At 34.7% G+C, this 25,833-nt stretch overlaps 3 protein-coding genes across 6 annotated transcripts; 1 reads left to right on the forward strand and 2 right to left on the reverse strand.

Annotated features, from left to right (window-relative positions):
* The first annotated feature begins 4,262 nt into the window (after positions 1-4,262).
* Positions 4,263-9,868, forward strand: LOC130944594 (glutamate receptor 3.3). Of its 4 annotated transcripts, XR_009072075.1 has the most exons (9): positions 4,457-4,616; positions 5,019-5,363; positions 5,477-6,813; positions 6,889-7,166; positions 7,276-7,307; positions 7,380-7,786; positions 7,929-8,386; positions 8,534-8,779; positions 9,456-9,868. XR_009072075.1 is itself a non-coding variant. In XM_057872981.1 (7 exons), the coding sequence occupies exons 1-6, from the start codon at positions 5,096-5,098 to the stop codon at positions 8,382-8,384; spliced, it is 2,778 nt and encodes a 925-aa protein (XP_057728964.1). In that variant the 5' UTR covers positions 4,623-5,095; the 3' UTR covers positions 8,385-8,386; positions 9,456-9,868. The 4 variants fall into 4 exon arrangements, 2 of the variants coding, with proteins under 2 accessions (XP_057728964.1, XP_057728965.1); XR_009072076.1 differs by lacking the exon at positions 5,019-5,363 and having other exon boundaries at positions 4,263-4,616; XM_057872981.1 differs by lacking the exons at positions 4,457-4,616; positions 8,534-8,779 and having other exon boundaries at positions 4,623-5,363.
* A 2,930-nt stretch (positions 9,869-12,798) lies between these two features.
* Positions 12,799-14,543, reverse strand: LOC130944878 (glucan endo-1,3-beta-glucosidase 12-like). The gene is made up of 2 exons (XM_057873454.1): positions 13,086-14,543; positions 12,799-13,006 (listed from the first exon to the last, which is right to left on the reverse strand). The coding sequence occupies exons 1-2, from the start codon at positions 14,464-14,466 to the stop codon at positions 12,975-12,977; spliced, it is 1,413 nt and encodes a 470-aa protein (XP_057729437.1). The 5' UTR covers positions 14,467-14,543; the 3' UTR covers positions 12,799-12,974.
* A 1,752-nt stretch (positions 14,544-16,295) lies between these two features.
* LOC130944572 (glyceraldehyde-3-phosphate dehydrogenase B, chloroplastic) lies at positions 16,296-18,735 on the reverse strand. The gene is made up of 8 exons (XM_057872939.1): positions 18,483-18,735; positions 18,268-18,381; positions 18,011-18,172; positions 17,746-17,913; positions 17,508-17,668; positions 17,336-17,397; positions 17,201-17,250; positions 16,296-17,092 (listed from the first exon to the last, which is right to left on the reverse strand). Exons 1-8 carry the CDS (start codon positions 18,579-18,581, stop codon positions 16,550-16,552), a joined length of 1,359 nt encoding a protein of 452 aa, XP_057728922.1. The 5' UTR covers positions 18,582-18,735; the 3' UTR covers positions 16,296-16,549.
* Between the last annotated feature and the right edge of the window lie 7,098 nt (positions 18,736-25,833).

A 25,833-nucleotide genomic window follows, 5' to 3' on the forward strand; every position in this document is an offset into this window, starting at 1 on the left:
ATTTTATTTGTTGCATTGGAGTACATAAAAATTTAAAATATAATTTAAGTAAAAAAATTTCATATTATATATCAATAAAGTAGTGACATGCATTAAAACATATCCAAATAAACGTGTTAATTATTATATTTATTTAATTTATAAAAATAAAAAATTCTCTCTTCTTTAAATATTTTCTATGAATATAATAGTATTTTGTTCATTCCAATCTGTTTTAAATTTTTTTTTCCAGACTTATCATTTTTATGAATTTGTTGAGAAAAACATAAAAAAATCGAACAAATACTTTATACATAAAGAGATACATAAAAAAAGGAAAAATATTACAAAATAAAAAATGACTCTATTAAAAAAAATGAAAAACCAACATTTCTAGTAGATAAAATATTGTGTAAAAATAATAAAAGACTAGTATTTTTAAGATAAAATATTACGTGAAAAATTGAAAATAGAGGTAAAGAGTCAATATTTTAATAAAAAATAAAAAATATTTTTCATAAAATTAAAAATAAAAGTAATAATTTCTTTTATTTTAAAATTAATTTTTTAAATAGAAGAGATAAAATAAGTTCGCCTAAGCTATTTATGTAAAAATTGTTAGTTCATATTACAGTACCTAAGCAAAGGAATTTCCCATAAATGTATGCCATTGCTGTGAAAGATAAACCAAGTCCATTAGCAAGGATGGGTTTGCTGATTGTCAAATAACAAACTAATTTTTCTTTATCCAATGATCAAGAAAAGGAACTTTGGAAAGCAAAGCAGTTAGTAACTACTAATCATTGTAATCAATACACAGCTAATAATTAGTATTTAAGTATTAACTAACTAAAGTGTGTAGTTAAGGAAACTTTTTTTACATAACTACCTTAGCTTTTAGCCGCGATAGATCTAAAAAAATTTAACAATAAGAACAAACAATATATAAAAATAAAATTTTAGTATAAATTTATTTATAATTTGAAATTAAAGCTATTTCTCTTTTTCGGCGGCATTCTGATCTTTTTTGTTGTTTTTCTTTCCCTCGTTTGTGTTGTTTGTGCTCGGTTTTGTTCTTTGTGGATTTCGTCTTCATCGTTGTTCTGTTTTTGTTAGGCGTTTTAGTTACTATTTTACTTCTTTTTTGTTTCTATTTGATTGCTCTAGTTCTATATATTTTCTTCTTCTTCTTTTGATACTTTGATAGAAATTTTGTTTTCTTTTTAAAAAATAAGAATACATTTTGATCTCTGTAATTTCTGGAGTTGTGTGTCTCTCTTGTTTTTTTTTTTTTTAAATTTAGATGTTGTTAGGGTTTGGTTCATTTAGTATCTAAGTCTTATGAAACATTGAAACTGCTGGTGATGAGTTATGATTGTTATACTATTTTTTTTTTAAATTCTAGATGTTTCTTTGGTATTGTATTTTTTTATTTTATAATTCGATATTAATATATATACTTTTTAATTTTCAAATTTTTAAGTATATTTTTTATTTTTTATTTTTTTGACCGGATATAACCGATATCCAATCTGCAAATGTTCAGATAGGATCAGATCGAATCTGAACATAAAAAGTGTGGATATAAGATTCGATTTGATCCAATGAGTTTAGTGTGGATCGGATCAAAATTTTACTCATATTCGATCCGATCCAATCTGTGTGCAGCCTTAGTTGTTTTGATTGACACAATAAATTAAGAATGCTCGTGTTTAATTAATTTTACAACTAAAATATATCATATGTTATTCCGTTATTGTAATTAAAATTAGGGTTAAGTACGATTTTAGTTCCTAAGGTATTGGTCCAAAATTGTTTTTGTCTCCCGCCTTTTTTTGGCCTACAAAATCATCTCTAAGATTTAACTTAATTTTAAAATCATTATTCGGACCAAAATACCCTCCTCCTTCCTCACTAAAATACTCAATTTCCATTCTTCTCCTCCATCACAATATCATCTCTTCTTCTTTTCCTTCTTCTTCAGCAACAACAATAATAAAGCAGAAACAATATAATAGACATAAGAAAACAGAAATAGAAATAGAAGCATCATCAGAAGCAGAAGAAATAGAATAAAAATAAAATTGAAAACAGATGTAGAAGCAAAATTAAAAACAGAAATAGCAACTCAAATATAAGCAAAATCTGAAACATCAAAAACAGAAGTAGAAGAAATAAAAACAAAAGAACAATGGATTAACAAAATCAGAATTGGAAACAATGTGATTAACAATGGATTAATAAAATTAGAATCAGAATCAAAATTGAAAACAATATATTAACAAAATTAGAATCAGAAACATTGTGATCAACTCAGAAAGAGAAGCAGAATTGAAACCCTAGGAGGAGCAGCGGCGCGGAGCAGTTGCCGTCGAACACTGTGAGGGAGTCGAGAGAGCATGAGCGAGAAAGGGAGAACAGATCGGAGAAGGAGAAGGGGGCCGCTGCACCATTTTCAGGCTTCTAACACCGTTGCCAAACCGCTGCTGTTGAGTTTACCAAGAAGAAGGACGAGGAAGACAGCGAGTTCGGGAGAAAGCCATCGCCGAACTTCTAACGCCGTTGCCAAACTACCGCTGTTGAGTTCACAAAAAAGAAGAACGACAAATACAACGAGCTTGGGAGAGAGGAACTGAGGGAGAAGACCATGCCGGAGCGGGAAGTGCCCTTTCTTCTTCCCTTCCCTTTTCGCTTTCTCCTTCTTTTTCTTCTTCCCCCTCCCTTTCTTCTTCCCTTTCGCATTCTTTCTCCCTTCGTCTGTTTTCTTTTTTTATTTTATAATTTTTTTAGTTAGGAGTAATTTAGGAATGAAATTTAAAATTTTGGTAAAAATGACAATTTTAAAACTAAGTTAAACTTTAGAGACAATTTTGTATGAAAAAAAAAGGGTTGGGGATGAAAAAAATTTCAACGTATACCTTAGGGACCAAAATCGTACTTAACTCTTAAAATTAATTTTTTTTAAATTAATGAGTCCTCTCTTTCTCTATTTTTCTTTCTCTATTTATCTCATTTTTCCATTCACTCTATTTCTCTTATGTATTATTATCAATGACACTCTCTCATTGTAATTGAATCAATCGTTCTTTAAAATTTGTGAATTCTCTCCTCTCTTTTTTTTTCCTATTTTGTTTATTCTTTTACTCACTCTACCTCTCTTATATATCATTATCAATGACTAATTACAAATTTAACAATCAAAATGTGTAACATGACATTCTCTAATTATAATTAAAATATAATTATATTATATTACTAATTTAACAACCAAAATATGTCAATGACACTCATTAAAATTGAGATGAAATATTTCTCCTCAAAATTAATAAGTTTCATTCCTCCATCCTCTTATCTACCTCTCTCCTTCTCTATTTCTCTCTATTCTTCTCACTCTATATATAACTTATAATTTATACTTTATATTACTAATTTGACAAACCAAAATATGTGACAATATATTCTTTCATTACAATTAAAATAAAATCTTTCTCTCTAAAATTCTCTCTCTCTCTCTCTCTCTCTCTCCTCACATTTTTGTTCTATTAAAAATAAATTAATAAAATAATATAATTTTAATGAATTTATAATATTATAAAAAGATATTAAATTTATAATTAAATATAATTAAAAATATTTTATAATATTATTAACATAAAATATTATATATATTTATTTTTTTATTTAATTTTAAATTTTTATTGTTTATCTTTTTAATTTGTATTTTTACTTCTCTTCTTTGAAATTTTTATTACATATAATTTAGAAAAATATTAATGTTGCAATTAAAAATTAGAATTAAAATTTAATTGCTTAAAAAAATTTAATTTTGTGTTAATTTTATAACTATTAATATAAATTTTTTATACTAATATTTAAAATATTATTTTTAAATAATAAATATAAAATTAATTATTTTTATTTTTATAAGAGACTTAATATTTAATTAAATATAAAAATTAAAATTAATTTTTAATAAAAAATTATACTTTTTTATAAAAAAATAATAATTAAAAAATTTATTATTTAATTTTTTATTTACGGTAACTTTGACTTTTTAGTTAGTTTTCTAAGACTGTTTTAAAAAAATAATTTAATTTTTATAAATATTTTCTCTCATAATCTATAATATAAAGACAAAGTCGATATAATTTCAGTCGATTTTATATTTCCGTACGGGCATATAAGTAGCAAAATAGTGGAAAAACATGGCATGAACAAACAACAATATTTAATATTTAATCTTTAATCAATCAAGAGATAAGCATTCCCCTGATTCCCACCAACTCAGTAACCATTATACCACACTTTTTTTCCCTTACTTTGTCTTCTTTCATTATGCAAACTCATTGTATCTGTATACGACAACTGAAGCTTGATGTTATTATGAGAAATTAAGGAGCTCCAAATTCATCCATTTGAGGCATTATTGTGTATTTGGGTGGTATTTTCCAAGAAATAGCGGGTTGCATGTGGGTGTGGTGGTGGTAACACTTTAATTATTGAGAAAGCTGAGTTCATGTCTCTTTCCTTCAGTTTGCAACAGTCACGTGATTCCCATCCCTTCTTGTTGCTTCTCATTTTCAAGCTTCTACCAATATTGGCAGATAGCGGATTGGCACCACAAGCCACAGTTTCAGGTAAGATAACATTTCCTCCTCTGATCTTCTAAATCCATCACTTACTATATTCCTTTCTTCCTTATTTATGCTTCATTTTCCATTCCTAACTTACTGTTATTGAGTTCCTTCTGCAACTTGAGTGTTTTACTTTGCTTCTATTATCTTTTCTGTTAGTTTAACACGTGAATCTCATTTGTTTTTTCTTTTTTCACTAAAAAAAGATGTTAAGGTTGGTTCTGATTAGATTTCTGGTCCCCATCCTTGTCCCACTGTGAGAAAACATACACCTTAAGTTTTGGTTTATACTTGCAAATTTTTGTTGTGTATTTTTAATTGGAATTTGGATGGTCTGTTCAAGGTTTCCCTTTGTGTTCTGCTTTTCCTATATGAGATGGTAATAATGGTAGCTTTTTCCTTCAGAATCAGGTGCAATGGATTATTGTTATTCAAGGCAAAAACATTATTTCTTGGCATGAATTGATCTGTGTTTGGATGTGATGAATTTGTTTTTTATTCTTTGTCCGTTGTTGTTGTTCTTCCCCTTTTTGGGAGTATCTGCTGCTGCAAATGTCTCGTCCTCAAGACCTTCTGTCGCGAACATTGGGGCGATCTTCACCTTCAATTCCACAATTGGGAGAGTGGCTAAAATTGCCATGGAGCAAGCAGTGAAGGATGTCAATGCCAACACCAGCATCCTTCATGGAACAAAGCTTGTCCTCCAAATGCAAGATTCCAATTGTAGTGGTTTCATGGGCATGGTTCAATGTAATTTATTCTAATTCTAATTTCATTATATTTATGGAACTGCTTTCTTTCTTCATTTCTTGGTTTGCCTAAATTGTTTACATTTACTGATGTAATTACTATACTGATTCCAGCTTTGCGGTTCATGGAGACTGATGTAGCTGCTATAATAGGTCCCCAATCTTCTGTTGTAGCTCACATCATATCCCATGTTGCGAATGAGCTTCGAGTTCCTCTGGTGTCGTTTGCCGCCACAGATCCTACTCTTACCTCCCTGCAGTTCCCATTCTTTGTGAGGACAACACAGAGTGATTTGTATCAAATGACTGCAGTTGCGGAGATCATAGACTATTATGGTTGGAAGGAGGTGATTGCCATCTATTTAGATGATGATTATGGACGAAATGGTGTTTCTGTGTTGGATGATCAGCTGGCTGCTCGGCGCTGCAAAATATCCTACAAGGCTGCAATCAAATCTGGATCAGTTGACCGGGGAGAGATCACGAATTTGCTTGTGCAAGTGGCTCTGATGCAATCTCGGATCATTGTTCTTCATACAAATCCTGATTCTGGATTTATGGTCTTCAATGTGGCGCATTATCTTGGGATGACAACCAATGGCTTTGTCTGGATAGCCACGGATTGGCTGTCATCTGTCTTGGATTCTACTTCTCTACCTTCAGAAACAATGGATATTCTTCAAGGAGTACTTGTTTTGCGCCAACATACACCCGATTCTGATAGAAAGAAATCATTTATCTCTACATGGAACAAGTTAACTGGCGGCTCTTTGGGGCTACATTCCTATGGTCTCTATGCTTATGATTCTGTCTTTCTGTTAGCGCACGCTCTCGATGCATTCTTTAGTCAGGGTGGGATTGTTTCGTGTACCAACTACACTAGTTTGCGCGATGATAAGCCTGGTGGTCTTAACCTTGATGCTATGAGCATTTTTGACAATGGAACACTTCTGCTGAAGAACATAGAGCAGAGTGATTTTCTTGGATTAACAGGTCATGTGAAATTTGCATCAGACAGATGCCTTGTTCGTCCTGCATATGATGTTATCAATGTGGTTGGAACTGGCATTCATCGGGTAGGTTACTGGTCGAACTATTCTGGTCTCTCAATTGTGCCTCCAGAGACATTGTATGCTAAGCCGGCTAATAAATCAAGTGCAAACCAGCACCTTCATAGTGTCATATGGCCTGGAGATACATTATCAAAACCCCGTGGATGGGTTTTCCCAAATAATGGAAGGCAATTGAGAATTGGTGTGCCTGTTCGAGTTGGTTTCCGCGAATTTGTTTCGCCGGTGCAGGGAACTGATATGTTTAAAGGTTTCTCTATTGATGTATTCACTGCAGCTGTGAACTTGTTACCATATGCTGTTCCATACCACTTTGTCCCATTTGGAAGTGGCCGCGAGAATCCAAGCTACACACAACTTGTCAATTTAATTGCCACAGGTGTAAGTACTGCATCATAAATCTGATCCTCTAAACTTTTATTAGCTACACAGCTAACTCTTATGTTATTGGAACAGTACTTTGATGGTGCTGTTGGTGACATTGCCATCATCACGAATCGGACAAAGATTGTAGATTTCACACAGCCATATGCTGCATCTGGACTAGTTGTGGTGGCCCCTTTTAAGAAAATCAATTCTGGAGGATGGTCTTTCCTTCGGCCATTCACACCACTTATGTGGACTGTGACTGCTTGTTTCTTCTTTTTCGTTGGAATAGTTGTATGGATTCTGGAACACAGGATCAATGATGAGTTCAGAGGCCCACCAAAACAACAATTCATAACAATTTTATGGTTGGTTATTTCATTCACTGTCTTACTTTGCTTTCTCAGTAGAATAACACCTAATAATGAAACAACTATTCCTCAAGTTGAACTCATACTATTTTCTTGATTCTTGCAGGTTTAGCCTTTCAACTCTCTTCTTTTCCCATAGTAAGTGATACTCTTAACTTCATTTAGTTTTGTTTAACAAGAGTGCATTATGACAACTTCATTTATAAGCAGGAGAGAATACCATGAGCACTCTCGGCAGATTGGTGGTTCTGATCTGGCTGTTTGTAGTGTTGATCATAAACTCCAGCTACACTGCAAGTTTAACATCCATACTCACTGTGCAGCAGCTATCTTCCCCTATCAGTGGAATAGATAGCTTAAAGAATAGTAATGAACACATAGGATTCCAAGTGGGTTCATTCGCGGAGCACTATTTGGTTGAGGACATCGGGATATCCGAAAATAGACTCGTTCGCCTAGGATCTCCAGAAGCATATGCTAAGGCACTCCAACTTGGTTCTAAGAATGGAGGTGTTGGTGCCATTGTTGATGAAAGACCATATATTGAAATCTTCTTATCAACACAATGCACATTCAAAATTGTAGGCCAGGAGTTCACCCGAAGTGGCTGGGGTTTTGTAAGTATACATAATTACATACATACATACCCTTATAAATGAGAATCATTTTGTTTTGATCATGTTTGCATATGATTCTAAAGCATCTGTAGTTAGCTTGTGTTTCAAGTAACCAATTCTATCATGAAACTAATTCTGTTAGGCATTCCCTCGCGACTCCCCATTAGCCGTGGATTTGTCAACTGCTATTCTACAACTTTCGGAGACAGGGGATCTGCAGCGGATTCATGATAAGTGGATGACAAGAAGCAGCTGTAGTTTAGATAATGCCGAGATTGATTCGGATAGGCTTCAGTTGAAAAGCTTCTGGGGACTGTTCCTCCTTTGTGGCTTGGCTTGCTTCATAGCTCTTGTCATACATTTTGTGCAAATTATGGTGCGGATGTGGCATGCACCTCCTCCTGAAGCTGCATCTAATGGTAGCTCCATTTCTGGTCGTTTTCAAAGGTTTCTGTCACTGATTGATGAGAAGGAAGAGTCACCAAGGAGTGAGAGAAGAAAGAGGAATGGAGATGAAGGATCTGCTGCTGATCATCAACTTGATGGGAGGCACACAAAGAGGATACAGTTTGATTTAACACCCAACTCAAACAGATAATTGTAAGAAGATAACCCTTTTGATTTTGCTGCTTTATCATTATTCATTATTTATTGCTCTAGCCCTTGTGCTATGTTATTGTTCTACAAATCACAAATTTCATATCATTGCAAATGTTTATACCCACAATTTCATATCCTTCAATACAGGGTTGAAACAAATCAGGTGTCATGGATGGTGGAATGGAAAATGAGTGTGTTAGTCTTTGTTTTGCTTTTTTGTGAAACACATCACAAAAGAACATTTTGACGCACAATACATTCCGCTGTACAGATTAGATTTAATTTGCACATTATTATTATTATTGAACAACTTTCTCCTAATAGAATCAAAGAACACTAAATGGATAAAAATACAAAGAACGAGGGGAAAAGAAAAGAACAACTCAGTTAAAGGTATATTTCCTAACCTGATTTGTCTTTGTCCTTTTTGTTTTTATTTTCGATATTTTCTACTTTTAAAATTTTGTGATAATTTTATTGTTTTTATTAATTTGTTTTTCTTCACAAAAATCTGAAAAGATAAAACAAAACAAAAAATAAAAATACAAACCAAACCAAACGTTCTTTGATTTTCTATCTTCTTATTTTTCGATGAACCAAAAGGTGGCTATTTGGCTAAGTTTAAAGGCAAAATTATAGTTTTTTAAGAGTTGTAACACATAATTGGTAAATCAAACTAAAGATATCTCTTAATAAACACAAATAATTACAATTATATATGGAAAAAATAATTATTTTTAATCATGAAAGATTTTGACACTGTCGAAACTGACTATGAAAAATTGAAACTAAAATTATATCCATATAAAATGAGTTTTTGTTCGATAAAAATAACTAAATATTAAAATTTTATTAATAATTTCGTAAATACTACTCTACTTTTTTCTTCCTTCCTCATCTTCTTTCCATAACCACCACCACCTCCTTTGCAAAATGTACCATCTCACTATCTCACAGATATACTCCTCTATTCCCAGAAAATATCGCAACGAAGTTCACCTCACCACAATGACACTACTTTGTTCTACGACTAAACTCCTTTCACTCTCTCTTTCTCTTTCTCTCGCAGAGAGCGAAACGACACCATTTTTCTAGAAGAAGACATGGACAAAGACGATGAGGAGTCCCAAGAGGACGAAGAAAGGAAGACATCGATGAGGATGATGTTTTGCCAGACGGCGAAGAAAACGAGTCTTTTCCGTGTACCTCATCCACTGCCCTTACCGTTACCATCCCTGTTCCCTCCTTCGTCATCTCCAACGGCAAAAAGGCTCCAATTTCAACTGCCACCGCCAACGCGGCCACAACCGTAGTTGTTGCTGTCGAAGGCAGCTCTTCCGATCTAAAACGATAGCAGCAAATTGAGGAGAAGAAATCTCTCGATGATTCATAACTTGAGTTTCAGTTTTTGAAATTGGTTGAAATTTGTTTTAAATTAAAGATGATTTAAAGAGCTTTAAATTTATATAAAGTTTGAGAAAATTGAATTTTTGTAGAGGAATTTATGAACGTTTAAAGTTTGGGGTCTAAAACTGAAATTTCTGCAACTTAACTTTTCTGGATTCTCATATACATGCGTACGCAGACCCATGCCTCATACGCGGATGGTGGCCTCTGTCCCACACTCCTGCGTACGCAAAATGGGCCCAATTTTTGTGTATGCGTACGCGGACGTATTGTATGCATACGCAGACGTACCTTTTTCAACGTGTGCGTATGCACGATAGGGGTGTGCGTAAGCACAATCTCTATTTTCTTGAAAATGTATTTTTTTTATGCTTTTAAGGTCCCTTAACTTTCCAAACTTTCATAACTTTTTCTTAATTACTCTTAATAAATTATTTTATAAAAATAAAGAATTCAAATTAATAATAGATCATAACTTATTCATAATAAAAGGTACTTAAATTAAACTGCACAAGTCTTTTTTATTTTTCAATTATTGAAATTATGAAAAATATTTAATTATAATAAAATTATATAAGAATCTTAATTGATTTAAAATCAATTTATCTTATAATCAATTCAATTACTTTTATTAAAATAGTTTCTAATAATAAACAAATTAAATTAATAAAATAAATTATAATTTTATTCATAACAGGATTTTAAAAAACTAGGGATGTTACATAACAAGTAAGTGTCACAGAAAATAGAAGAGAATAAAACGAAACTGCTCATAGCAAAGCAGAAACAAAAAAATATAAAAAAAAAAAAAGAAAAAGGATGACTGTTTGTATTTGATGAGTTAGATGGAGTGAAAAGTAAAAGATAAAATAGAATAAATGCTATTTAATTTAAGAAAATGTTGCATTTAAACTTAAGTTAAAGTTGCACTTATTACTCGAGAGAGAATTTAAAAGTGGGTTAGATGGAGTGAAAAGTAAAAGATAAAATAGAATAAATGCTATTTAATTTAAGAAAATGTTGCATTTAAACTTAAGTTAAAGTTGCACTTATTACTGGTGAGAGAATTTAAAAGTGGGTTTACGATTCGCAAAATGAGAAAAATGATAACCGCCCAAAAGAAACTAAAGAAAACTATTTAATGTTCATAAGGTAGTCTTTGTTTTCAGAGACAGAACACATAGATATGGACAGTACATGTTTAAAATGTGTTTGAAAACAAACACATGGACACGAAACACATTGTCTTTGAGACAATTTTTTAGATTTTTGTGTCCATTCTTTTACGAAGGACAATGATGGATACGGAATTTGGAAGAGTGGACACGAATTTTTTTATAAATTTTGTTTCCTTTTTTATCCATAGATATTTTTATTATTCCACTATTATCCCTTCTTATTTTTTCTATAATTAGTCTTGAAACTTTTGAAAAATAAATATTATTAAAAGTAAAATTGATCTTTTAAAATGCTAAAAAATACTTTATAAAATATAATTGATTTTATATAATTTAAAGAAAAATCAGTCTTTAGATTAAAAAAAATTGATTTTCTAAATAAAAATAGATTTTTATGTGCAAAAATTAATTTTTTTTCATGTAAAAACAGATTCTTTTTTAAAACTAATTTTTTATTTAAAATTAATTTGGCATATTAACCTAAACAAAATTTTTTATTAATCAAACTCAGATCTATTTTTTTTTATTAATCTTAACCATATGTATTTCTACATATTAATAATAAATTTAAAAATAAAATAAATATATTTGTATTTTTTATTTTAATATAAATACTATTATATATTTTTTTATTAAAATTTTTGGTCTCTTCAAACGTTTTTTCAAGTTTTGTCTGTACTCCTACGTACTCTCATTTTTTATTAAATTAGTTTGTACTTGATGTAGAAAATTTGGAATCATATGGTTATTTTAGTCATTTCATATAATATTTTAGTCTTGTCTATGTGTATCCAAACATAATACTGACATTACATTAGTGTCTTATACATCGTATCCAAACACAATACACAAACAATAATTTTTAGTGTTTCTATCCTATTCTTCATCCCAGTGTCATGTTCTGTCCTATATCTGAAAACAAACCCAGCCTAAAGAGCAGAGTCCCAAATTGAAGAATAAACTAAATTCATAAATTCAAATACCCGTGACAAAAGGTCAGAGTCCAAAAATCTGAGTTGAAGACACTATTCTTGACAAATAATAACGCAACAAAATTATAAGTAAATGAGAATCCGACGTTATGATAATCCATTAGACGCACCACAATGGTAGCGTAGCAAATCCTAAAACTCTCAAATCCAAACGTTAAAGATGTAATTAAAAAACACTAAATACTAAAAAATAATACTATCCGAAGAGGCCTAGATATAAAGGAAAGAGACTCGGCAAATAAAGACACTTAATAATCCATATCCTCTAAACATTAGTGACTTTAATATGATTCATGTCTTAAAGATTACCCACTCGATTTGATTCTGAACACACCAAAATCAAAATCTCCAACCTTCACACTCCTTCAGTTTGTAAACTCACTTTCGATATAAACTACTGCATTATTATACTCTCATTTTCATTTTAAAATTAAAAAAATTATATTAGATAACTAATAATTTTCTTGAAACAACAAATTTTAAAATGGATCCAATTTAAATAAATATACTGTACTCTAAATTACTCACCTAATTTTTAATATTAAAATAATTATTCAAATATCTAATAAATTAAATATTCAATATATCTATTATTCACATCGTTTAATATTTTAATTGTCTACTAATATTTTTTCAATTAAAAAACGTCCTAAAAACCCAAATTGAAGCCTTTTGTTCTCTTTTACTTTTCTAATGTCCCGAAGAAGTTCACGTGCCTATCTTCGTTAGGTGTGTCCAAATAAATGGATCGTTGCTATGATGGAGGCAAATTTTCGTCAGACACAAAGGACGAAATAATGAAAACTTTTACAGTGCCAACTGCCAACAGCGAACGAAGAAAAATTGGTTACTTTTTCAACTTAGAAAGTAATCATAAATCATAATGATAAAAAATAAATACAAGCAGTAGCTGTCAACCACTACTACAAGACAATAAATTAATAACAGTAGTAACATATAGCAAGGCAGAGCGCTCCTCCTCGTCCTCCTCGGTGTGTTTTTCCATAGTCCTTACTGTTGAGGATACCGGCACTCACCATAACCTTAACAAAAACAATGAATTAATTAGGACTAATCAAGAAGATGCATGAACTAATAAGCTAAATCAGTAGAGGAGCTTACTAGGGTCGCTGAAGGTAACAAGGCCAGTGCCCTTGAAGTCGCAATTCCAGTAGTTTCTACCATGCATCTGGTAATAAGCATTCATAGCAAAGGAGGCGTGAGCAAGAAGCTTGTTTGGCTGAAAGCAGTTACCACCTTCATAAACCTCTCTACAATCAACACCGCCGGGCCCACAGCAAAAGTCCAAAACGCTCTGAAGAACTTTATCATCCGCATGAGGCTTCGCAACACACCAGACCGAAGGACCCCTGACACCACCACCACCACTTAAACCATTTTTCTCGCTGAACCCAAACGACGTCGTTCCGCTGCAAAACTCACAACTCAAATCAACCTCATACACTTTAGATCCATCCCCGTTGAAAATCCCGAAGTTTCTCTCACTCTCGTCACCTTCCTTCTTGTTCTCGTTGAACAGTGCGAACACGAAGATCTCGATTCGGTCCTTAGGCTTCATCGGTGTTCCTTTGTTACTCTGCGCGCGTTCTATCAACCTCGTGTTGTAGATCTTCGCGTTCTGAGGAGTAGCAGCGTTGTCACCCTTCGAAGGCCAACCTGACTCTGAAACCGTTATTTCCAAGCTTCTGTTTCCAAACCCTAGAGCATCAATGGCGGATCTCACAGCATCCATCTGCGCGTCCAGCATGTTGCTGTAGACGTAGCCTTTTGGATCGTGAACCCCGGAAGCGTTACCGAGAAGAGCGTAGTCGAGGTTCACGGAGGTAGGGTTGTCTCTGTAAGCGAAGTAAGGGTAAGCGTTGATCATGAAGGGAGCACCGGTATCGGCTAAGAAGGTAACAATGTCGGTCATTACTGGAACGAGGTTCATGGCGAAGGTGGCGGAGGAAGGAGGGAAGGAAGAAGCGAGAACCGCCATGCTGTGCGGAGTTGTCACCTTAATTTTGCGGTCGAGGCCGTGGGAGGCGAGTACGGAGTGGAGATTCTGCATGGCTTTGAACAATGCGTTGGCGTCGAGGTGGTCGTCGTTGTTGTCAACGGTGGTGGTGAGGTACTCGTTGCCGACGGCGATGGCGACGACGGAGGTGGCGGGCAGGAAGGGGAGGATGCGGGTGGAGAGCCAAGAGTGTGCAGCGGAGATGTCAGAGCTGATGTTGGCTACGCGGGAGTTCTCGAGGGAGACAATGAGGTCAATGGCGGTGTTGGAGAAAGCTTGGAGGATTTCAGGGTTAGAGTCATAGATCTTAACCTTGTCGATGAGTGTTGACTGAAGAAGCTGTGCTACTTTCTTTGGTGATGGAAGGTTGTTACCCAGCGTGCCATAGTTGATGCCCACTCCCGTAACTGAAACTGGAACCATGAGCAGCGTCAAAAGCAGCAACACCACTGGCTCTATTGAAAGTGGAGGGTGGTAGCTGCCCATGGCCAAGTGGTCAATAATGCTGAGGTTTTCTTGGAAGATGACACTTGACAGTATCTCTAATTCTCTATTCTCTATTCTCTATCTATCCATATATAAATAGACCCACTTACCACATAACAAAGAGACCATATAAAAAATAATTTCTGCATTTATTAATGCTTAGTACTATTATTAACTCCCAAGGCGATAGATACGATACGGTACTGTAGTTGTATCGTGTTAAATTTTATTCATTTAGAATAAAGAGCGTGATTTAAGTAAGTAGGGGTATGTATGTAGTAGTGGGAAGAGAAATTCAAGAAGAGAGGCCAGGGCAGAGATGGGGGACCCCAAGTCAAGTCAAAAAGAAAATAATGGTGTCGGGGTATAGGGTAACGCGAGACGAGTGAGGTATTAGATATTGGACTTTTGATTTGTGGGTGCTTCTTACTATGCACATTTCCAACAGATTCTTCTTCATCCTCCACGCTTCAACATTTTTAAATTACTTTTATGATTTCCACTGTTTTTTCCCCACCAACTACTCATGTTTGTCGTGTAACGGGATGGAATCAAACAAATCAAATTTCCCTCGTTGCATTCTCATTTGAAAGAGGGAAGGTTTTATCCTATTCATTTTACAAAGGAGAGGATATCATGCGTGCTATGCCATGTGTTTTTAACCTTTTTCTTTCGGACCTTGTCCGGTTCGGGCTGGATTGACCCGAAACCGAACCCGCAATAACCCAACCTAACCCGAGACTAATCTACTCTCTGTCTATTGTTTGGTTTGAAACTTCATCTTCTTCCCTTGTTCAGCCGCTTGAAGATCCTCCTCGACATGTTCCCACGGTGACCTTCCGATCAAGCCCATGTTATCCGTTGTAGAAGGTAGCTGGGATGCAGAGCCTTGATCCTCCTCCCATTGTTGTGATGCCGCCGATGACGCCGCTGAGCAGGCGAAGTTTCCATGGTTCTAGTCGTTGCATGGTTTCAAACGCCACCGTTGGTCTCTGCGAAGGTCCTTGGATGTGCCCCTTCCTCTCTACTGTTTGTTCTGATTCCTAATGGTTCGACTCCTTGCATTGTGAAGTTGCTTCCAAGGACAGAGTTATTAGTGTCAAGTTGAAGGTTGGGATTGTTGTTTTGGCCGTGTTCTCCGGCTTCCACTTGATCTCTCGCGCCGAGCCTGCATATGCCGTTGTATTCCACTGATACATTTGGGGGTCTCCTTCTCTTGGCATGTTCCTATTTCAGTTTATCTCCAATTTTCCTTCTGCCTCCATCGCAGCCGCCATGTGTGCCAGGTTGTTTCCTTCCCTTGGAACCCAAGTGAGTCCGCAGTCCTCTATATCCTCCATCCAGTCCAACACATCTGTCAGAATTGGTTCGGCTTCTCCCCCTATGAATTTTTATTTCAAAGCTTGAATAGTAAGAAGGTTGTCTGATCCAATCCAAGGTTTCTGGCTAAAATAATTCCGTTTCTGACTGCAGTTGCTTCTGCTGTTAGGACCGAGCTTGCTGCAATTTTTCCCGGGTGACAATGAGGAGTTTTCCTTTACAGGTTTTGTTTGGTCAAAACATTTTGGGCCTTTTATGTTTTTACCTGATGCATTCAATTTCAAAGGCCTGAAGGCTACATTGGCCAAATACCATTAAATATTTTATACCAACCAAAAAGAATTAAACACAGATGTATCTTTAATCTCAATCACACCTTATACTAGGTCATTTTCGAAAATTCAATCCAAAAGCACCCCACAGCTGTGTATTATACTATTCATTTTTTACCTTAAACGGAGCTGCACAAGCCATTGAAATTCCAGTTGGAACTAAACAAGTTTAATCAATTCGAAGAATAATAAATCATATATCACCAATACAATATATCATCATGGTATTATGCATTATTGTTGCGCAAAAAAAAAGGCATTATTCAACAGCAAATAGCATACACATTTAAATTTTAGAAGACATGCCCCAGACATGATCCTCACCTATTGTCGTCTGAACACTTTGTTCTTGTTCTCCCTCATATCAATTAAATTAACACAACTTCAAAATAAATGATTTGGTGGCAGCGATAATAACCAAAGCTGCTATTCTATTCAAAGACTTTGCATTCTTCATCAGCTGGATTTGTCTCACAAAACTCTTCCAATGGGTCTCCACCTCCCTTTGCAGCAGCTACTCCGGGCCACTTGTTTGCCACCAAATGTGCCAAATCCACAACCCTTTGGCTGTAACCCCATTCATTGTCATACCAAGCAACAACCTTAACCATATCATCTCCCATGACCATAGTGAGTGAAGAGTCAATAGTAGAAGAAACATCGGTGCAGCGGAAGTCCACGGACACAAGAGGAACATCACACACGTCCAATACACCCTTCAACGGCCCCTCAGCTGCCTTTCTGAAAGCTGCATTGACTTCTTCAGCAGTAACACCCTTCTTCTCAACATTGATAACAAGGTCAACTACTGAGACATTAGGAGTAGGCACTCGCAGCGCAATTCCATTGAGCTTTCCCTTCAGTTTTGGCAGCACTAAGGACACAGCCTTGGCTGCTCCGGTGCTTGTAGGAACAATGTTCAATGCTGCAGCTCTTGCTCTTCTTAAATCCCTGTGTGAAGCATCCAAAAGCCTCTGCACAAGCACAATTCACTTGAACAAATTGGTAAAACAGCACCCAAGAGTAAACACTAGACTAGTTAAAGAGATAAAACAAGAGCAAAATTGTAGCTGATTTTGTACCTGGTCTCCTGTGTAGGAGTGTGTAGTTGTCATGGTTCCTTTCACAATGCCTGGAAAATATAGACCAAATCAAAGTAACTCTCTAAGCTCTCAAACATTAAGTAACATCATCATGTGTTCGACGTTTCGGCTTACCAAATTCTTCATCCAAGATCTTCACAAAAGGAGCAAGACAATTTGTGGTGCAAGAAGCATTACTAAATTGAAGAAAAAAAAAGAAAGAATTCAAAATTAACCACTTAGCTTTACTAATGATAATTAATCATTTATTTTTACTTAGTAAAAAGAGTGTTAACGTTTCAAGGACCTTATAATGTTGGCAACATCATGGCCATAGTCTTGTTCGTTGACTCCGAGGACGTAGGTTGGAATATCAGCACCCTTAGCAGGAGCAGTGATGATGACTTTCTTGGCACCGGCTTGGATGTGTTTTCCAGCACCAGGCCCATCCACAAACACTCCAGTTCCCTGAATATCATCGAATCGAATCAAATCAAATCGAATCAAATCAAAGGAAGCAGAGAATCCAAAAGGTCAAGACTTACCTCAATAACAATGTCAATTCCAAGCTCAGCCCAAGGAAGTTTAAGAGGATCCCTGTTTGAGACAACCTTAATGGGCTTACCATCCACGGAAATGGTTTGGTCATCCACTATTTTCACATCTGCTTTGAAAGTTCCCAGCATAGAATCATATTTAAGCAAGTGTGAGGCCTGCTTATGCAAATTAAATCACCATATGTTACTAACCTACGTACTAATTACTGTCATTCATTTCATCTGAAAATGGCATTGTAATGTGAATACTTACATTCTTGACACCACCGCTGTCATTCACAACAACCACGTCAAGGGGTGAGTCCTTGCGACCGTGCCAGCATCGCAAGAAGTTTCTACCGATGCGTCCAAAGCCATTGATAGCTACCTTCAACTTCGCCACTGTCTCTCCCCTCACAGGCCTTGATCCCGTCGTCTACTTAAAACTCACAATATTAAAAAAAAAAAAAAAAACGGAAAGAAAAAACATTTCTTAAATAAAAAGCTCAAATGGTTGATTAAGAAATGAACCTTGGGAGTGAGTTGAGAAGCCACAACATCAAAGAAGGAAGAATCTCTAGCATTAACGGCATGGGTAACACATGAACTTGATTTCAGCCCCGAGAACTCCATCACCTCAAGCCTCTGCTCATAATGAATCAAAGTGATGAATAAGAATAATAATTAAGATCGAAGTACTTAAATATGCCACAGAATTTGGAAAGAGATGATGAGATAGTAGTAACCTTGGAGGAGCATTGGGTTGGAAAAGAGTGAGAGGACTTGCATGGAAGCCTTGTGTTAGTGGGGATCTTCGTGGAAGCTAGAGCTGCGTAAGTAGCCATGGCTGCAACCAATGCAATGCAACTACTTCTTGTTCTTCTTGTCAAGCTGAGTATATAATATGAAAAATAAATAATTATGTTGCGTTTGGTCCTCTAGTTTTATTCTTTTACAGCTTTCTTTTGTTTGAACTTATTGTGTCAAAATAAAAATATGGTTGACGTTGATGGTGAGTAAACGGGAATGAGTGGTGAATAAGTTACCAAAAATCTGTAGGATAGGATAAGATCATGATTGGACAACATTTTTCTCCTTTTTCCTTTTTTTTTTTATTTTTCCAGTAATTAGACTTTCATATTTTCAGCCACATGTAGCATATTCCTCACCGCTTACTAATTTCCCTTCGTTTGTGCTATATGTTTTTCTCTTTTTTTTCTTCTTCTTTTATTTTTTAAGAGCAAGAAGAAAAATAAATGAATGACTACAAAAGCGTTTTGGATGCTTTTAAGAAACTTTTTGGTTTTTCACACATCCTCCTCTATCGAGTGCAATCCTGAACCAATCGAGTTGCAAATATGAAACTTAAACTGTAGTTTGCTATTTTCACACCGATTTGATTGGTAATCCCGTTATTACTACGGTGAATTTTTTAAAAAAAAACAAAGGAGCTCAACATAAAAATGAAGCCAACGAGCAAAGAAACAAAACAAATCTTTATTAACGGTAATCACCTAACAATTTATAAAGTCAAAAACATTTTTTCGTTGTCATCTTCGTTATTACCATCAAATCTTTACATCTTCACTCTTCGTAATTAAGAAAAGACATATTAATGATATTTTTTACACTTTTTTTTATTTTGAAATAGTCTTATGTTTCTTTTCATTAAGACGGTTCAAACTATTGTAAAAAAACAAATAAATCATTTCTTGTGTTCCTTCTTTTTAACTGTTATATTTGTCTAACTTTAAAAATGTTCCTTCACAGAATCGAAAAAGGACCATTATCTGTCAAAATGAGATAATCATGCGCACCACACCTGACAAGTAAATTCACATTCAAGAAATAAGGAATGAGCATTTTCAACATCCTTACTATATAAAATACACATATTATCCTCATGATTAACTATCCCAAATCTGCACAATCTTTCTTTTATTTTCACCTTATCTATTAAGACAAACCAAATAGGTTGAATTTCTAGTACTAATTTTTTAAATTTTAAAATTTAAAATTAAATAATTAATTAAAAATTTAATTTTTAATTTTTAATTTATCTTCCTTTTTAAATTCATTATTCACATTATTAACAGTTATCATTATTTCTTTATATTTTCTCTTAATTATATCATTAAAGAATTTGCCATCTTCACTAATTTTACGTTGAGATAATAACAAAAAAAATGTTATCAAAATTTATAATTTTTTGTTATTACTTAACGATAATTCAATTCATTTAGTCTAGTATATTTAGTCTAATAATCCAACAATATATTTTATTTTATACTTTTAAATATTAATGGCTAAGTGATAGTCAAAAAAATAAATTCTAATAATCTGCTAACATTCCTCTAATTGTTATGAAATAACTAAATAAATAAAGAAGAGGTAATATAAAATAAAATGTAAATAGAATACTCTAGTTTTAATATTTACTAATATAATCATCTCACTGTAATAATAGAAGTAACTTATATATTTACTACTATTATATATTAGCAACGTATGAAAAGAGGAGAGAAAAGTTTTGTATATAGACAATATAGAGAGAAAAAGAGGAGATTGTTGTTATTGATGTGTATCAAAAGCCTCAGCCTATGCCCCTATTTATACATGTACAAGACTTCACTTTTTCAACCTATATTAAATACAATCATCCTTGAGAAATTGTATCTTATGGAAAATGGGCATCCACACAAGATGTGATAAGGCATTCTTATCACAACACTCCCCCTTGGATGACCATTTAGGATTATTGCCTCATCAAAACCTAGCTAAAGAAAAACCCAGTGGGAAAAAAATTTTAGTGAAGGAAAAAGAGTACAATATCCTTTAGTGATAGGGACTGCCTCATTAAAAATCTTGTCAAAAAAACCCAATGAAAAAAAAATCTGACCAAGGAAAAAAGAGTACAGTCTCCCCCTCTTGTCGACATCAGTTGATGTCTCAAAATCGGCGCATCCCAATCTCATGTACCAATCTTTCAAAGGAGGATTTTGGGAGTGACTTTGTAAATAAATGTGCCAGATTGTCACTTGAGCGGATCTGTTGGACATCAATTGTCCCTTGATTTTGAAGATCGTGAGTGAATAAGAATTTGAGAGAAATATGCTTTGTTCTATCACCTTTGATGTATCTGCCTTTAAGCTGACCAATGCATGCTGTATTATCTTCAAACAAGACAGTTGGAGCTATCTTATGATCAATCAGTCCACATGATGACAGAATATATTGGATCAAACTTCTGAGCCAAAAACACTCCTGACTAGCTTCATGTATCACTAGTATTTCGACATGATTAGAGGATGTTGCAGCAATCGTCTGTTTCGTGGACCTCCATGATATAGCTGTACCACCATATGTGAATAGGTATCCTATTTGAGATCTCCCTTTATGTGGATCAGACAAGTATCCGACATCTATATAGCCAACTAGTTGTGACTTGGATCCATAGGGATAAAACAATCCCATATCAACCGTTTCATGAAGATATCGAAAGATTTGCTTGATTCCACTCCAATGTCTTCTAGTTGGAGAGGAACTATACATTGCTAGTAAATTCACCGTGAATGATATGTCAGGTCGCGTATTATTAGCAAGATACATTAGTGCTCCAATGGCACTAAGATATCGTACTTTAGGACCAAGGATATCTTTATTTTCTTCTTTAGGACAGAATTGATCCTTTTTCACATCCAAAGATCTTACGATCATTGGGGTACTTAATGGATGTGACTTATCCATATAAAATCTCTTCAAGATCTTTTCTGTATATGTTGTTTGATGAATAAAGATCTCATTTTTTGTATGCTCGATATGCAGGTCGAGACAAAATTTAGTTTTTCCAAGATATTTCATCTCAAACTCGTCTTTTAGAGTTTTTATAATTGTTGGAATCTCTTTAGGAAACGTACATAGCAATTATAATGAATCCAGATGCAGTTTTCTTTATAAAAACACATGGACAGATATCATCATTCTTAAATCCATTTTTGGCCAGATACTCAGTAAGATGATTATACCACATTCGTCCAGATTGCTTTAGACCATATAAAGATCTTTGCAATTTAACTGAGTATAACCCTTGCGAATATTCACTGGATGGTTTAGATATCTTTAGTCTTTCAGGAACTTTCATATAGATATCCCGATCTTTTGAGCCGTACAAATAGGCTGTTACCACATCCATTAAATGCATATGCAGTTTATGATATACAGATAAACTGACCAAATAACGCAATGTTATCGCATCCACTACAAGGGAATACGTTTCTTCATAATCTATTTCGGGCCTTTGTGAAAAACCTTGTGCCATAAGTCAGACTTTGTAGCGCACAACTTCATTTTTCTCATTTCGTTTTCTCACAAATACCCTTTGGTATCCAAAAGGTTTTACATATTCTGGTGTATGGACTACAGATCCAAAGACTTCACGTTTTACAAGTGAGTCTAATTCAGTCTTCATGGCTTCTTCCCATTTTAGCCAATCATTCCTTTGTCGACATTCTTCGACTGATCTTGGCTCAAGATCCTTACTTTCATGCATGATATTTAATGCCACATTATATGCAAATATTTCATTGACAATTGCCTTATTTCGGTCTTATTTCTCTCCTGTAAAGACATAATTTATCGAGATCTCGTCATTTTCACAATTTTCAGGTATCTAAACGTCTTCTGGCGTCAACACTATATCAGAATTTTGGACAACTGCATGTGTCTCTACCATGTCTTTTTCAACAAGAATAGTATTTACCTCTTTTCTCTTTTGAGGATTTTTGTCTTTGGAACCGACAGGCCTGCCACGCTTCTGGCGTGTATTTGCTTCGGTGGCAATTTGTCCAACTGGGACATCAATTCGAACTGGGGCATTTTCTGCTAGTATATACAACTTGGTTATCCTCTTTGTATCGAAAAATGTATCAGGCAATTCATTTGCTATTCTTTGCAAATGTATAATCTTTTGAACTTCTAGTTCACATTGTCCTGATCGAGGATCTAAATGCATCAACGATGATGCATTCCAATTAAGTTCCTTTTTAGGAAGCTTATTATCTCCCCTTAATGTTAGAAATTTTGATTCATCAAAATGATAATCTGCAAACCGGAATTTAAATGCATCTCCAGTTTGTATCTTAAGATACCTCACTATAGAGGGAGAATCATATCCAACATATATTACCAATTTTCTTTGTGGTCCCATTTTGGTGTGATTAGGTGGTGCAATGGGAACATATATCGCATACCCAAATATTCTTACATGCAAGGTTCTGAGAACTGAACCGGTCATCGAACCGCTCTAGTTACTGGTTCACTGGTTTATAGGTTCAACCGGTTCGACCGTGGTTGAACCGAAAAAACTGTTTTATAATAAAAAATAAATAAAATATAATAAACACATTAAAATATAATTATAGTCTAATGTAAACTTTAAAATATAATTCAAATTAAAAGTACTACATACATAAACTATAATCTCATTCAAATACAAATTCAAAAGTAAAATAACAAAACAACCAATTAAACATAAAATGGCAACATCTTCAGATGCAACCTGGAGATCATCACTAGAAATTACTGCTTCTATACCAGCTAATGGCAAGGTCATAAGCTCCTCGATACCTGCACAAATAACGTGAGTTAACATTCAAAGGGAAAAGCAACATTGCACAGAAAAGCATGCAGAATGGCATGAAAAGAAACAAGTGTTCTACAAAAGAATGGTCGGAAAAGAATTGAAAATAAAAATTTCACCAGCAAACAAAAAGGATGTACAGGAGGAAATAGTAAATCCCAGATACAAAAAAAGATTAATAAAAAAGAATTCACGGTTCCTGGAATATAAGATACCACAATCTTCTGTAAAATAGGGTAACCCTTACTTGGCTATATCCTTGAATTTATTAACAAGAAACAGCTTTGCTGCATCACACAATGGTTGGACTGTTTCTTGCTGAAGTATTGGTCAATGTACTACTATACATAAAATTCAATAATTGCATAAGAGCACCTTTTTCTGTAACAAGAAGAAAGAAACATGGCATTTGTAAAAAAAATTATTTGGGGGAACGCTCAATAAATAGGTACTATAAAGCTTTTATGTTTTATACCTCGTAGAAATAAGGACTTTTAGCAGCCAAGAAAGGGGAACTGATATTTAATGTTTTAACTCTCACAGAACAAAGTTCCAGTCTGCATCATCGGCTTCATCACCTACATTAGCAAAAACCATAATTAAAAAAAATTGTAAATCAGTGCAGAACCAACAACTTCATTATTAAGTAGAACATATCTATTATCTAGTCAATAGGTGACTGTTATACTCTTTGTAAAACACTAATTTCTAGTTCTAGTTATACTCTTGTTTATATCAAACAATACATTTATATTGATTAATGTTCCACATTTCCAATTCCTATAAACACAATTTTAAACATACCACTAATGGATAAACTAGACACCATATCAAGTCATCAACTGAAAGCAGATATATGGAAAGAAACTAACATATGGAAAGCCGAGGAAACCCTTGGGAACCATCCAAATGGCCCATTACATTTTTCAACCTGTAACAATCTAACACTTGTTATGCATGATTTCACAGATCAGTATCACTATATCAGTATATCATAGTTCATCAGTTCACACTTCAGTGACTTCAATTCACAGAGCTTCACAAAATCAAATAATTATTCAATCATACTCGTCAGGAAGACAGAGACATGCAACAGTTATTCAATCAAATAAATATATCAGGTGCTTCTTTTTGTTTGTTTTCAACCTTACATCAGTAACATGAGAAACTATTATTGGTGGGGATGAATTAGGTAGAACAAATTAAAGAATCATTACAGTTGGTGAAAGTGGAATTCACCTTTAGGAGGCAGAGCCATAAAAGTGAAGGGTATGAAATTAGCACGGTGAAGCTCAATCATGGAAGTAGTTCACACTCCTCCTAGATGCCACAAAAATTTTGGTACTTTCACAACTGTCCGTGGTCCCCTACCCCTGCCTGTAATCTCAGAACCACATAAAAATCTCTTCCTCTTCTCTATGGCGCCGGCGGGACAGTGACTGCGCGACGGAGGCACGAGGCGAGACCGGAAACGGTGGCTTCGAAGCTCAAACGGTAGCTACACAATGGAGGAAAAGGAAGTTGCGACGGTGGCTTCGAAGCTCGAAATTACGACGGCGGCGGTAGAAGGCCGATGGCTGGACGGAAGTGAAGGACGAGCTTGACGACGATGAGAGGAAGGAGAAGCACGAGGTCGAGGGTGATGGGAGTGAGTTGGTGCTGCGCGTTTTGCTTTGCCGCTGTGGAACTGGATCAGTAGAAGGGTTGGGTAATGGTTATTGGTTAGGGTTCCTCAATCATACGGCGCTGTTTTTGAAAATTTTAGAAAACCGGTCGGTTCACGGTTCGGTTCGACCGACCGATTTCCGGCCGGTTTGACGGTTCAATTCCGATTTCTCAAATCTCCGGTTTTAGCTTTAGTCTGAACCGTATTTTTCATCGGTTCGCGGTTCGACCGGTTCGACCAACCGGTTCGAACCGGTTTTCAGAACCTTGCTTACATGGAAAACATTTGGCTGCTGGCCAAAAGCTAATTGCATAGGAGAGAACTGATGATAACTCGTTGGCCTCAAACGAATAAGTGCTACGACATGTAAAATAGCATGCCTCCAAACCGCGGTTGGAAGATTTGTTCTCATAAGTAATGGTCTAGCAATTAATTGGAGGCGTTTAATAAGTGATTCTGCTAACCCATTTTGTGTGTGAACATAAACTACTGGATGTTCAACACTTATTCCATTAGCCATACAATAAGCATAAAAAACTTAGGAAGTAAATTCACCAGCATTATCAAGACGAATTGCTTTGATTGAATTTTCTGGAAATTGTGCTTTTAATCGAATAATTTGAGCCAGTAATCTCGCAAACGCCAGGTTGCGAGAAGACAATAAGCACACATGTGACCATATCGAAAATGCGTCTATCAAGACCATAAAATATCTAAAAGATCCACATGGTGGATGAATAGATCCACATATATCACCTTGAATCCTTTCTAGGAATTCAGGGGACTCAAATCC

The sequence above is a fragment of the Arachis stenosperma genome, chromosome 8, assembly GCF_014773155.1.
Source record: "Arachis stenosperma cultivar V10309 chromosome 8, arast.V10309.gnm1.PFL2, whole genome shotgun sequence".
Lineage (NCBI taxonomy): Eukaryota > Viridiplantae > Streptophyta > Magnoliopsida > Fabales > Fabaceae > Arachis > Arachis stenosperma.